General features: G+C 36.9%; 2 protein-coding genes across 3 annotated transcripts; both read left to right on the forward strand.

Annotated features, from left to right (window-relative positions):
• Nucleotides 1-54: 54 nt before the first annotated feature.
• Nucleotides 55-7,429, forward strand: slc17a9a (solute carrier family 17 member 9a). 2 transcript variants are annotated; one of them, XM_052563469.1, is made up of 13 exons: nucleotides 55-322; nucleotides 2,531-2,728; nucleotides 2,807-2,946; nucleotides 3,843-3,942; nucleotides 4,310-4,434; nucleotides 4,820-4,919; nucleotides 5,133-5,229; nucleotides 5,496-5,583; nucleotides 5,707-5,741; nucleotides 5,868-5,983; nucleotides 6,156-6,211; nucleotides 6,331-6,360; nucleotides 6,948-7,429. In XM_052563469.1, exons 1-13 carry the CDS (start codon nucleotides 192-194, stop codon nucleotides 7,112-7,114), a joined length of 1,383 nt encoding a protein of 460 aa, XP_052419429.1. In that variant the 5' UTR covers nucleotides 55-191; the 3' UTR covers nucleotides 7,115-7,429. The 2 variants fall into 2 exon arrangements, with proteins under 2 accessions (XP_052419429.1, XP_052419430.1); XM_052563470.1 differs by lacking the exon at nucleotides 55-322 and adding an exon at nucleotides 689-2,390.
• Nucleotides 7,430-7,705: 276 nt separating this feature from the next.
• Nucleotides 7,706-14,606, forward strand: dnajc5aa (DnaJ (Hsp40) homolog, subfamily C, member 5aa). Its single transcript, XM_052563480.1, has 5 exons — nucleotides 7,706-7,859; nucleotides 10,445-10,576; nucleotides 10,907-11,120; nucleotides 11,341-11,512; nucleotides 11,621-14,606. Exons 2-5 carry the CDS (start codon nucleotides 10,467-10,469, stop codon nucleotides 11,731-11,733), a joined length of 609 nt encoding a protein of 202 aa, XP_052419440.1. The 5' UTR covers nucleotides 7,706-7,859; nucleotides 10,445-10,466; the 3' UTR covers nucleotides 11,734-14,606.
• The last annotated feature ends 146 nt before the right edge of the window (nucleotides 14,607-14,752 follow it).

The raw sequence follows: 14,752 nt of genomic DNA on the forward strand, positions 1-14,752 counted from the left end.
TAATGATCACCGTCAGTACTTAAAAATGAATGCAAACCAGGATGAGTTGCTCTTCAAACATTTAATGTAGGTGTGGCGGCGATCGTTTCCGCCTTCTTTTTGTTTTTGCGAGCGCTATAAATGCAGTAGTAAACTTTCCTGTTCGGAACAGAACCGGCCCTCAGTGTCCGGTTTTTACTCGGTTGGATTTAATGGCTGCTGAACAAGAATCGGACCGCTTCCAAACATCTGTGGACTATGTGAAAACACCTGTCTGCAATGTGTGTGACACGTCCGGACTAAAGATAACGCAAGTTAACCAAAAGACAACAGTATGGCCAAGGTATGAGACAAATAACCTGTTCATTTAAGGGGATTAGAAACAATGCTAAATGTCATAGTGTATCTGTGCGTCAACTGCACCAACAATAGTTTCTGTTGTGAACTCAACTCTCTGAAGCGCGTTAATCACTCTCGTATCATCAGCGGGACTTATCACAGTGGACGGTGAAATACACATCGCTTTCCTCCAAATACCTCTCTTTAGTTTCGCTTCCTGGCAACAGTTCCATGGAAATCGACTTTGTCTATGCGGTCCCTGATGGTTTCCTAACTTTGTGTGTGTGTGTGTGTGTGTGTGTGTGTGTGTGTGTTTGTATATAGGTACATCTCAATAAATTAGAATGTCGTGGAAAAGTTCATTTATTTCAGTAATTCACTCAACATAATTTCAGTAATCTCAACAAATGGGAATACTCCATAAGACCAATAAAATACAAAAAAAAAAAAAAAAATTAGTAAATTGTTGGCCTTCTGGAAGGTATGTTCATTTACTGTACATGTACTAAATTCTTGGTAGGGGCTCATTTTGCTTTATTTACTGCCTCAGTTCGGTGATCAGTTTGTGGCACTGCTGAGGTGGTATGGAAGCACAGTTTTCTTTGACAGTGGCCTTCAGCTCATCTTCATTGTTTGGTCTCTTGTTTCTCATTTTCCTCTTGACAATACCTCATAGATTCTCTATGGGGTTCAGGTCTGGCAAGTTTGCTGGCCAGTCAAGCACACGTCACCATGGTAGTTTTAGTTTTTGGCAGTGTGGGCAGGTTCCAAATCCTGCTGGAAAATTAAATCAGCATCTTCAAAAAGCTGGTCAGCAGAAGGAAGCATGAAATGCTCCAAAATGTCTTGGTAAATGGGTGCAGTGACTTTGGTTTTCAAAAAACACCCCAATATGCACCCCAAATCATCACAGACTGTGGAAACTTAACACTGGACTTCAAGCACCTTGGGCTATGAGCTTCTCCACCCTTCCTCCAGACTCTAGGACCTTGGTATCCAACCAAAATACAAAACTTGCTCTCATCTGAAAAGAAGACTTTGAACCACTTGGCAACAGTCCAGTTCTTCTTCTCCTTAGCCCAGGTAAAATGCCTATGACATTGTCTGTGGTTCAGGAGTGGCTTAACAAGAGGAATACGCCAACTGTAGTTAACTGAAATTCTTGAATTAATTTTGCTTTACAATCTCGGTTGGTTGTGCATATTTTTCTTCCACACTTTTTCCTTCCACTCAACTTTCTGTTAACATGCTTGGATACAGCACTCTGTGAACTGCCAGATTCTTTGGCAATGAATGTTTGTGGCTTACTCTCATTGTGAAGGGTGTCAATGATTGTCTTCTGGACAACTGTCAGATCAGCAGTCTTCCCCATGATTGTGTAGCCTAGTGAACCAAACTGAGAGACTATTTTGAAGGCTCAGGAAACCTTTGCAGGTGTTTTGAGTTGTTTAGCTGATTGGTGTGTTACCATATTTTAATTTGTAGAGATAGTTAATTGGTGGGTTTTTGATAAGTGTGAGCCAAATCACCACAATTAAAAGAACCAAAGACTTAAACTACTTCAGTCTGTGTGCATTGAATTCATTTAATACACGAGTTTTACAATTTATATTGTTATATATATGTGTGTGTGTGTAAGAGAGAGTTAGGACTATCAAGGACTGAACAGATAAAGTACACGATTTCTATGCACACTACACATCTATGTTTATGTATAAAAATTTGTATGTATACACATACACCATTGCACTGGTAATATGTTACTTTTACCTCTGTTACTGACAGTGTATTTACTGTTTGGTGACTGTAATCAAATTCTGAGGTTCCAGGATGGCTGTTTGAAAACACCGTGCTCAGATACCATGATACATGATGAATATGAGCATTCAACAAACAGTTTAACTTCCTGGAAATCGTTGCAATGTCTACTTTGTCTCTGCAGTCCCCTGGCAAAGTATTTGCTGGATGAGTCCAATCAATCAATCAGTAAATAAAAATGTACCATGGCAGTACCGTAATACTAGTGGAACAAAAGAACTAGTGGTCTTTTGAAAGGTTACTGATAATTTTGTGTAAGTATCCTATGCAATCAATTTTATATCTGCCTAACTTGTAACTTATTGTTTGCAGAGTGAAGCACCTAAAATGTGCTGTGCCCTTGGCCACCAGATCAATACACTGTTGTAATTATATAATGTCCCACCTGCTGCAGGTCACTGGCCCGGACCTGGACCCTGATGCTTCTGTTAGTCACATGTCTTCTCTACTGGTCACGGATGGCCATGCCAATCTGTGCTGTCACCATGGCAAAAGAATTTGGATGGAGCAAGTCAGAGACTGGCATAGTGCTGGGTGCTTTTTTCTGGGGTTATTGTTTTACTCAGGTACTTGGTGGACATGCAAGTGATAGGTGAGTGTTTTAGTGAAGGGTAAAGGTTGTAGATCAATTATGGAAAGTAGCTGATGATGATGAGCATTGTTTTTACAGGATAGGAGGAGAGAGAGTACTGCTGCTGTCCACCTCCTCCTGGGCCGTGATGACGGCTATCACTCCCCTTCTGGCCAATATTGGACTCCGACCTCTTGTTACCATGACTGCAACCAGGTTTCTATTGGGTGTGATGCAAGGTGAGACCACTGTGAGAGACAGCTGGGGAGAAAACTGTAAGAGGAATGAGGGGAATTTAGAGAGAAAATCTGATTAACTCAGAAATGTACAGAAATAGTCTCAGTTATCTATCAACATGTTTGAACTTGAAACCCCCACCAGCAAGTCTGTAAAATCGGTTGCTGGGGCATTGGCTGTACTTAATCAGAATCAGATCAGCCTGACTTATTTTAGTTGTTCATTTTAGACATCACATATTTTTACATTTACTTGTATTTCTTCTGCCACTATTGTAAGCCAACATGTTCACCTTTGGTACTTGATCATTTTGATATAATAAATTTAAATTATGAAAAACAGTCGAAATGACATACAGTGTATATGACATAAAAGTTAACATTATTTCACAAAGTCAAAATTATGACAGAAATTCATAATTATGAGATTAAATAGTCAAAATGACGACAAAATAAATACGTATAATGTAATCATTTTGTAATTAATTTTGATATAAAAACCAACTTTTTATCCCACTTATGACTTAGTAGGTATTTATAATATTTGGTCAAAAATATTACTTTGTCATAATTCTGGCATAATTTTTATTTCTGAGTCACCCCTATAAAATATAATTTAATACTTCTCGTCACATAATTCTGACTTTGCATGTCATAATTTAGACTTTATGTTTGATAATTATGACATTAATCTGATAATTTTGACTTTTTATCTCATAATTATGGCTTAGTATGTCACAATTTAGACTTTTAATCTTATAATTATAGTATCTTATGTGCCTTAGTGTTTACTTTTTTATCTCATAGTATTTTCTTATATGGCAGAAATGGGCTTCCAATGGCCCATAAAGGTAAAAAGCAATTCTCAGTAGAACATGATTGTGAGTTTGTGTTTTTAGGGGTTCACTACCCTTCTCTTGTCAGTATCTGTGCTCAGCGTGTGACGGAGGGAGAGAGAGGTTTACTGATGAGCACTCTGGCCTGTGGGTGCTACCTAGGGTAAGTTATAATTCTAGTTTTCCCAGTCATTCTATTTGAAGTCATAGTTTTATTTATTTGAAGTGTAAAATAAAACTAATCTTGTATGCAAGCGCCTCTGGAATTACATACCATTACCATTACTCTAGGGGTGTGAATCTTCACTGATTTCACAATTTCGATTCACTTAATGTCATGATTCGTTGCATCCTCAGCTTTCAATATTACTGCACATGGCTACATTTTCATATATATTTTATATCAGATTTATTTTGCCTTTGTTTACATCAATTTCTAACCTAAAAATATTCTATAAGATTCGATATTTCCTCCCACCCCTATTCAACACTATTTATGATTTTGTCATTGAGATGTTGGTCTCTTTTAGGATGATGCTGGTTGGAGGTGTAGGTTCCCTGATGCTGGACTGGTTTGGATGGGGGAGTGTGTTTTATGGAGCTGGTCTCCTTGGTGTTTGCTGGACGTTTTGTGTATGGAAATATCTTCTGCAAGGTACTTAAATTGTACTTAAATTGTAGTTCTTTACAAGCTTTAGTATTGTTCTCGAGATTTTGCACTCGTTCTTGATTGAGTGCTATTTTATTGCTCTGAAGGTCAGAATTTGTATTAATGAAGACTCTTAGAGAAGTCGCAGTGAATCAGGGTAAATCAGTGTTGGATTCAGTATTTGTGTTTGCCATAGAAACTGTGTGGATAGAATAATTGGATCTTTTTTGCCAGTGTTATTTTACAACACCCTGTTTTTAAAAATGGGACCTGCCTATGCAGCACTAAAGAAAAAGAGATTTCTATACCGAGGACCTGTAATATCTTTAGAAATCGTGTTTGTTATGTTTTAAACGTGTCCGTACAGAATTTGTTTGATTGTTTGTTACAGGTCCAAGTCTCTCTCTCGACTCACTGTGGATCAGCAGTAGTTCTACATCTGAATCCTCTAAAGTCAATTGGCTGAATCTCCTTAGAGAGCCTAGTGTCTGGTGAGGTTCAAAACATCAACATATCCCTCATTTTACTCTCTACTTTCACTTAGTTATTATTATTATTATTATTATTCCAAAATATTTTGTCATGACTGTTTTGTTTTTAGGAATCTCATTCTCATATAATATGTAAATAAAAACTTCGATCTTTTTAAAAGATGTGCAAGGATTAATGCAGAAGGTTGCTCACTGCATGTGTTTGTGTTTTAGGGCTATGATCATTGCTCATCTCTGCTTTAGTAGCACATATTACACACTCATGTCATGGCTACCAACATTCTTCAAAGACATGTTTCCTTATGCCAAGGTATGCCAGCCATCGCACATTAGTCCATTTTTGTTGGTTCTTTCTCTTTTTATTAGTGTTTACACTCCCAGTGTACTTACCAATAATGTTAATATGCAGTAGTGAAAATATCTAACTATATTACTAAATGAAATGTTTAATCATAAGATGTTGTTTGAGTTTTTGTGCACCCAGGCTAGAGGAAGCACATGAGGTTTTGATGTTGCTACCACTGGTCGTTTGATGCTGTCACTTATTAAAGAATTCTCTATTTTCTTTGACGACAGGATTGGGTGTTTAATGTGATCCCTTGGTTTGTAGCGCTGCCCACTTCACTGTTTGGAGGCTCGATCTCTGATCATCTTGTTAGGCAAGGTGAACAAAACCAACACAATCTCATAGCAAAGTGAATTGGTGTCTAATCTGTATGAATTTCTGCGTCTCATTTGTACGTTTTCATACAGTCTGCTTATTCCACACTGTATGTCTTTATGTCAGGCTGCGGGACTGCGACTGTAAGGAAACTGATGCAGGTAACATAACATCAGCTATGAGCTTTTACGTGTCCTGATATAGAGTAAAATTACATTAACAATTCATGAATTGCATTATGTAATATGTTGTGTTTGTGTGTGTCTGTTCGAAACATGCTTGTGTAGTTCTTTGCAATGGGAGTAGCCAGTGTGTTCATCTTCCTTCTCTGTAAGACAGACAACTTTATCCATGCCGTGGCATGTGTGTCTGTGGCTGTTGGACTGTCCACATTTAATAACAGGTTTGAATGAACTGCCATATCCAAAACATGATCTAAAATACAGCATTGATTAGTCTATTAGATCTTTCATGCGCAAATATAAATGTGTAGAAGATTTTGGCAATCAGCAGCTGATTGTATAGTGAAGAGGTAGTAAAACAAGAGTAACCTGTGTGTGTATTTCCATGTGCAGCGGGGTGTCTGTGAATGTGCATGACCAGGCACCATCATGTGCAGGAGCCCTGTTTGGTGAGTCCACCTCTGCTTGCGAAAAAATAAATAAAAAAAGTCCAGGATTATTTATTTTAATTTTATTATCACAATATGTATTAAGCATTGTTCTAAATATGCTGCTCTCTTTCTTACAGGGGTTATGAACACATGTTCTGCTTTTACTGGTGGGTTATAATCCTTTTACTGTTATATGACCAATTACATCTATACAGTCAATGTAATGTCCTCATATACTTTTTAATAGGTCAGTATACACAATCTAAATTCTATTTGACAATTCGAAAAATGTAAATTATAATCTAATACTGACGTAATCTTTAATCTGAAACTGTTGACAATGTAATTATATAAGTTAAAACTATGACAAACGTAATTATATAAATTATGATAAAAGAAGTATATGACACTAATTGCCTTTTTATTTCATAATTTTTTGTTATAATTAAAAATTATGTCATAATTGTCAATTTGGACTTCGTATAACAATCATTTTTATCATTATTTAGATTTTGCATCTCATAATTATGACTTGTTATGCCATAATTTCAAAGTTTTGTCTCAATTTAGACAGATCTAATCACTTTGAGTGTGTCAAAATGTTAACTTTTTTCTCATAATTTCAACTAATCTGCAAAATTTTATAAATTCACATTCAAGCCCTGTGCAATTACTTTTATCTAATATCCTACCTCAGTTGTACAGTTAATTCTTCTCTCCCCATCTCTTATTCTCTTTTTACTGTACTTCACAGGTTTGTTGTTGGTGTACATGTCTGGCTACATGATTGAGGTCACAGGTTCCTGGGTGAATGTGTTCTCAGTCCTGGCTGCGGTGAACGTTATTGGTGTCACCGTATTCATAGCGCTGGGTGAAGCAAAACGAGTTGATCAGCCTCAGATGATCTCAACATCATGCTGAAGACAAATACAAAAACAAAACAGAGACATATTGGGGTTTCCTTATTTGTCATTTGTAACAAATGGATTGAAACTCCTCAACACTTGTGTTTTATATGACATTTTAGAGAGTATATATTTATTAAATTAAATGTGTATTAAAATATTTGGCAGGGCTGGTTGAAATGTATGCAGTGAAACACGTTTTATGTTTTGTATAACAAATATTTATCTAAAATTTTAAATAATTTAATCTGAATTATTTGAAACACTAGGACAGTTTTTTTGTCATTCTATTAATATGATTGGAATAATTAAACTGTCTCCGTCTGAAGTGTTTCTTGTGTGGCCTACAAATGATTCGATGAAAGTCCTTTCACTCACCAGAAGGTGGAGACAGAGGACAAATCAGAGCTGCATGATCACAAATCACAAATCAGTGAAACATTAAGGGTCATTACAAACAGTACCAAAATTGATTCTTTACCGTTCTTTAAAAACACATGGCATTAGGGAATATAAGGGTTACTGTTTTGTTTTCTGAGCCATGTCCTCTCGATGACAGTAAGACCCCTGTCATCCAGTGAAGCGGGACTAGTTCTACAGGGGGTGATGCGCACGTCGTTGTGGTGATGTCATGGGTGGGCGGAGCCGAGCGAGATTTGCTGCATCTGGTGCGCTACACTTCCCGGGGATGCAACCATAAATTTAACATCGGTTTCTTTAACGCACCGAAATTAAATTACGACGCCGGGGACGACAAAACGGTAAGCAGTGCATGCGTTAAACCCACGTTACACCTTAAGAAAAAAAACACGTTTTGCCTGCTTTCGTGATTTATTAGTGGGCTTGGGTGAATTGGTCTTATGTGGTGTAACGGGAAGAACGGGAAGCTAACAGGCCAGAGAATATGGATGCTTGAGCGCAAATCACCGGGGCCTTTACTGGTGATGCGTGTCAGAGATTAACTGTAAACCCTTTACGTTTGGTCAAGTAATCTAATGCAGTCATCTTTCAACACCGAAGATCGCAATCATTTTAAAAAAATGTTTTTTTACAAAAAATACGGTCTGCCGTTTGTTGCTCAGATTCAGCAAATCGCCCCTCCTCAGCTTTATAATATGAGTAAATCAATCATATGTGTATTGTGTCTCGTGTAAACATTGTATTTGAATAGAGATACATTGATGCGGACACACAATGCTACATTTGTTGTCATAAAAACGAGCGTTCTTGTTCATGCAGAACCGAAGAGCGCAGTTGCGTGTCGATCTGGAAACGGTGGGGATGAGAATCGTGCGGAATTTAACGATTCGATTCTGGTTCCTCTGTTGCCAAGTAATACAATTATTTAAGATTTCAATACAACAGTTTAAATCAGAAAGAAGACGTTTACACATTTAATTACACTGAACCACACATATTTTAGAGGCAGACTAAATGCAGTGGAATGATTTTCCATATATAATAACATCTGCAATGGTATTATAAATATTTTTATTTGATAAAATATTACTTAAATACAAGTTTCTATTTGAGCAGCCAGTTATACCAGAATTACACTAGCTGGTCTCGCAATATGTTTTGAAGTTAATAAAAGAACCGACTCAAAAGGTTGAGTCATACATCGACTGAGTCGGTTCTTTTAAAGAATCCCTGCTTATTGGCTTTGTCACTAAATCGTGTGAGCTGTCAACCTGGACACCATGTTCAGGATCATGGGTGGGTCTGTTTAAAAAAAGGCTCATTTTTTCAGCTCCTGAGTCCTCACGATGCTTCTGGATAATGTGGCACCATAACACACAACATTTACAATACTGAGGATTTTTTTATCATCTTTTTATCCTATAGGGATCCTTATAATTATTATCTATATTAAACACTACTTGCAGTGAACAGCGTATAAGACACATTACCTATAGAACACAGAGTTCACAACAGAATTTGGTGTTTAGGGGTCTATTATAAATAATGCAACAAAGCAGTTATTTGATTTTTCTAACTAATTTGACATGCACAATTGCCTAGATATATTCTTTTGAGGAGTCTCCCACTGTTCCTCAGGAACCCTGAATGCTTGTCTGAATTATTAGTGTCTAGCAGTGCTGAGTAAACTATCGGAGGTACTACAGTCAGCTGAGTAAAGCTTATTGTGATTTACAAGATTGATTTGACACAAACCCAAGCCTCTCCAGACAAGGTGAGACAAGCAAGCACAAGGAGGGACTGATTACCACTTTGCTTTATTGTTCTACTAATATGAAACTGTGTCAGTCTTTGTGTTTTATGTCCTTCGGTAGCCTACACGCCATAATAAGGCTCAGATCTACGGTCTACACATGACAATATGGAAACTGAAACCTGTGTTATCCTGTGGTATCGATTTCTCTTTCTGGGGATCAACACAAAATAATTAGCTGGAAAAGTGTGAGTCAGCTGATGAATCATCAGTAATGCTTCTGATCACTAGAGAGTGCTAGTTATGTCATCATTAAAGTAGTAATGAGAGTTTGTTCAACGTCACTGTATTAGTGTGCAGTTAGGCAGGTTGTCATTAAAAAACAAAACAAAAAACATCTTTGTGATACTGTTCTTGTGTCAATAGCCTGAACATCATTCTATGACAGAAGCAGCATATTTATTATTGTTTGAGCCCTTTATGCCATCTTTTAAAGATCCAGCTGATCTGTTTAATCTCCAAGTTGAATATTGATTTGAAATCCATTTAAGCTACTAATTATCTTGAGTGGTTTAAGTGTTTAAACCTCAAACTATGATCTGGGGAATATCAGACATGTTTTCTCTGCATGTCTGATGTTCATCTGATAATGCATTTTCAGTGTCCTCTTGGGTGTTTTAGAGGCAAATTTATAATCTGTACATATTTAGCCACTCCAAGGGTTCATAAACAGTTGATGGACTTTGATGAGAGCAGACATCTGAATGATATTTTGTTGGTTCAATTTATTCAGAACAGCAAAGTACTTAGGGGTTGGAAAAGATTTCTGCTCCAATCATAAATTTGTGAAATTTGGTTATGGAATGAAACCTTGCTTCAGTTTCACAATATTCCAACTTTATCCAAAATAATAAATACAATTAAAGAACTTAAGTAAAACTCATGACGAGTGCAAGAAAAGACCAATCGATGACCTTAAGCAAATAATGAGGATTCATCATTATTTTGGATTTAAAGTGATGGTGATAAGGTCAGTTTTCATTAATCCAGTGTCCTCATTTGGAAATCTTGTATAATGATGTTCCCTGTGGTTCAAATTAAATGCTTCAGAATTCATGCTTTGTATTTTATAAGAGCTCTGTAATATTAGCATGCAGCATGTTGTGTGTTCAGATTGTTGAGGACCTGATTTGCCATGGCTGAACAGCAGAGGCAGCGCAGTCTCTCCACTTCTGGAGAATCACTCTATCACGTGCTGGGTGTCGACAAACTGGCCACTGTCGATGACATCAAGAAGTCATACAGGTGAGTTTGAGAAGATCAGTTGTTTTCTCAGCATCCCTGTACTGTGTTCTGCTCTGCTTCATTTCACTTTTCCTGGCATCAGTTTTTCATCAGATGTTTATAGGTTAAATGCAGCACACAGCGATGTGGAAGCCTGCAGCTCAATAAAACTAAGTGCATTGAGGGACCGTTTGCCATGCACCGTTTTAGCCTACTGATATATATTCCAGTTTTGTAAACATTGCTTGACTAATTAGAAACAAAGTAATACAAAACAAAATCTTTTTTTGTGATATTGACCGGTATTTTAATATTTTTGTTTCAGTGTTACAGTGTTTTTATCTTTTAAAGGAAATTGGCATTGAAATATCACCCTGACAAGAATCCTGACAACCCTGAGGCAGTTGATAAGTTTAAAGAGATAAACAACGCCCATGCCATCCTTAATGACCCGACGAAGAGAAACATCTATGATAAGTATGGCTCTCTGGGACTTTATGTGGCTGAACAGTTTGGAGAAGAGAACGTCAACACTTACTTTGTCCTATCCAGCTGGTGGGCCAAGGTAAGACTCTAGCTTCTGGTTGATTGTGTAAGGTTTAAAATAATTTGCTCCTGTACTGGCAAATCCGAATTTTCAGCAGTCATTTCTCCAGTCTTCAGTGTCACACGATCCTTGAGAAATCATTATAATATACTGATTTGGTGTTCAAAAAAAACATCTGACATTCATTTCAAATGTTTTTTCACTCTAATTTGTTGTTGATCTCTGTCTCCCCCTACAGGCTCTGTTTATTTTCTGTGGCCTGGCGACAGGCTGCTACTTCTGCTGTTGCCTGTGCTGTTGTTGTAACTGCTGCTGTGGGAGATGTAAACCACGGCCACCTGAGGGACAGGAACAGGAATTATATGTTTCCCCTGAAGACTTAGAGGCCCAACTGCAGTCCGATGAGAGAGGTTAGACGTGTGCTATATACACATAACATGCCACCTTCAAACAGCTACTCCTATGATCCTCCAGATTCTTTGTTTAAACCAATATGTCCTGATGAAATCTTTCTGCAGCGGCAGGTGGAGGTGAGCCCATCGTGCTGCAGCCCTCCTCTGCCACAGAAACCACCCAGCTAACGTCTGACGGTTACCATACTACTTACCACACTGACACCGGCTTAAATTAAATGCCCCGGCTTCCTCATCTTCACCCTGTGGATTGTCTCTCACCACTCTGCGCCATCTCTCAGAGGGAAAAAAAATAAATGGAAAGAATCCTTCAACTACATCCCAAAAAAAAAGCCTGTTTTTGAGAGGAGGAAAGCCAGAGAGGAGCTGAATTCTGTAACGTATCCTGTCCCTGATTCACGCACCACTTCCATCACCCACACAAGAGTGGCTCTCATCCGCCTCACCGTACCGTAGGGTAAAAACCAAGCTTAATAAAGATCCTGTCGTTTACCCTGATCTGTATGTTGCATTTGATCTCCAATCTTGCCTTCCACTCGTTCCCTTGCTCCTCCAGCCAAATTTACTCGTCGTCCTGTGGCATGCACTGTTCCTCGACTTCATTTAATGAATTTTTCGCAGTTTTCGCTATATTTATTGACATGAAATGTTTGCTCCCATTTATAAGTACTTGAGTGTAGTTTAAAGTTGACTCGAAGACTAGTGTGACTGCGCTGAAAAACAGCAGGAATATATTTCCTTTTTAAAATCTCAAATATTCAGTTCGCATACTTCGCCAATCTTCCTTTAGAGTTTGAATCTTGAATCGCTTTGTGTCACTAGTTTCTGTTTTTTTTTTTTTTTTTCACAACAGCATTTAACATTAATTGGATTTTCCATACATAATGTTACTTTTTGTTCCAATACAGCTTTTTTTCTTAGGGAGAGAGATACAAATGATGCAATTGATAATATTTCATTTCTTCTTAGTATTGGGCTCATTTACATCTGGGTGTTGTTTTTTTTGTTTTTTTTGTCTTATTCTGACCCATTTGCAACAAGCTGAGCCAAACTAAGGACTCTTCTCTATATACTGAATGGATTTAACAGTCATCTCAGTGTAGTGTGTAGGTTGTTCGTTGATGTGTGATAACATGTTTGGGCTCTCAGCTTTGGTCTTAGTGTTAAGCTCACTTTGGCCCACTTGTGTCTCTTTTCTCTCATTAAAAGGGAATTGTGAACACAATCTGGTATAAACTCCCATAGTTTCATATCACAGTGAGTGTGTACGTAAGGTGGAAACTATAACCGATGAGACATTTTTTTTATATAGATATACAATCTACACACATCAAGTGTATGTACAATATATGTATATTTTGGTCATTTTTATATTTTAGTTGTGCCGCGTATAGTTAAGATAAATCTTTTTGTGTGTGTGTGTTTGTGTGTCTGTGGTAATGGCCTCTTGTGGTCACTTGAGACTCCCTATGCCAAGATATACGGTCTATTGTGAGATATGCTTGTATTTTGAAGACCTTCATTCCTGAGTGGTAGCCATTTATGATGTTTGGTCATCAGATTTATTTATTGAAGTGGCAAAGTTATTTTAACACTACAAGCATCTGGATACACGTTTAAAGTCCAACCTCTCAAAACCTGAAAGGACATAATGAAAATTATTTTGTCTGGATTTTACAAAGTTTACATTTAATTTGCTAATTGAATTAACTAGCATTTAAGTAACAAAACATTTTAATTACAGTAGTGGTCATGGGATTGTACTTTTGCAGTAATAAGTATAGAGAGATATATTCTTAATAGTCATGAAAATAATGCATAAAATATTAATAGTCCTTTTCACAGGCAGTACTTTGTGTGAGGCTTTTTTTTTCTTTGCATTTGCTCTTTCCTTTCCTTTAAGTCTTTCCTTAAGATCATTTGAGCAGCTAAGGCTTAATGCTGTAAGTCTAGCATTTATTTGATAGATTCTCCTCTGAGCTGCCTCAGAGATGTGGCATTATCCCTAAAAATATTCACTAAAGAATTCAACTAATTTGTGTCATATAGCCTAGTTAAGTTATATGATCCTTAAACGTCATGGTGTTGCTCTTGATTGTTTATGCTTTGTTTTCAGTGAAATTGTGAAAAAGATGGTGTGTGTGTGTGTATGTGTATGTGTGTGTGTGTGTGTGTGTGTGTGGTGATGTCACCAACAGCTTAAGTCGCCTCGATGCACACAGTCAGTTCCCTCTTCAAGTATAAATGAAAGTGCTTTAAAAACCTTCTTATACCAAACCTGATTTTCTGAATCTGCAATTACAAACTCTAAAATGACCATCAATGCCATAAGAACCCATGCTTTTTACTCACTGCTTGTTTACGTGGGCAGGTCTGAATTTTATTTGTCATCTGTCTGTTCTTATTTTCCTCATTAGCTCTAACTGGAGCCGAATACAAATGTCACCAGCCATGTTCATTCACTTTTTCTAGTTACTCTCCAAAGGCCAATGTTTCATTTAACTGTTTACATTTCATTATGGAGTACAATAGTATCTTCAGTCACTATCTGCTTTCTTTCTCCTCTCTCTTGCTGTCTTGCTCATTCTATCGTTCCAATGCTGTAGATGTTTTTTAATGGATGTTAGCCTCTGTGGTCTTTTTTCCTGTGCATTGTCTGTATCAGAACTACACTCATATAAAGAGTATGGTTTGTCATTAAAATGTTGGATTTATGTTGAATGAACCTTTCTTAAAGGAGAAAAAATTAAATACACTTCAGAAAAATGGTCAGGAAATTGTTGCATATTATGTCTTCAGAAAGAAGAGAAATTGTTTATTGTAATTATAGTGAAATGGTAATTTTATGCTTTTTTCATTTTATTTATCTTATTTTGTCATGTTTATAATGAACTGTCCTTGTTTCAAATGGTATGTTACATGAATTTGACTCTGAAACTATGCTACTCATAGTTCTATAGTGAAGGTCTCTTGTACATACACTGAATTATTAAAAAGAATAATACTAGACCTTTATGTTGTAGCATGGTTATTGTATGATTAAAAGAAAAACATTTATTTGCTGATGTAAAATAAATGTTTATGAACATTTGATGTGGTTGAGTGTAGTCTTCTTGAATATTTAGCCAGTTTTTAAAATTGTAAAAAAACATATATTTTTAATTTTTACGTTTAGACCTTTGCTTAATTCCTTCGCAAAATGATTTGGTTACTGGTACTTCTAAAATAAAAATAAAA

This window comes from Carassius gibelio, chromosome B8 (genome assembly GCF_023724105.1).
Source record: "Carassius gibelio isolate Cgi1373 ecotype wild population from Czech Republic chromosome B8, carGib1.2-hapl.c, whole genome shotgun sequence".
Taxonomy (NCBI): domain Eukaryota; kingdom Metazoa; phylum Chordata; class Actinopteri; order Cypriniformes; family Cyprinidae; genus Carassius; species Carassius gibelio.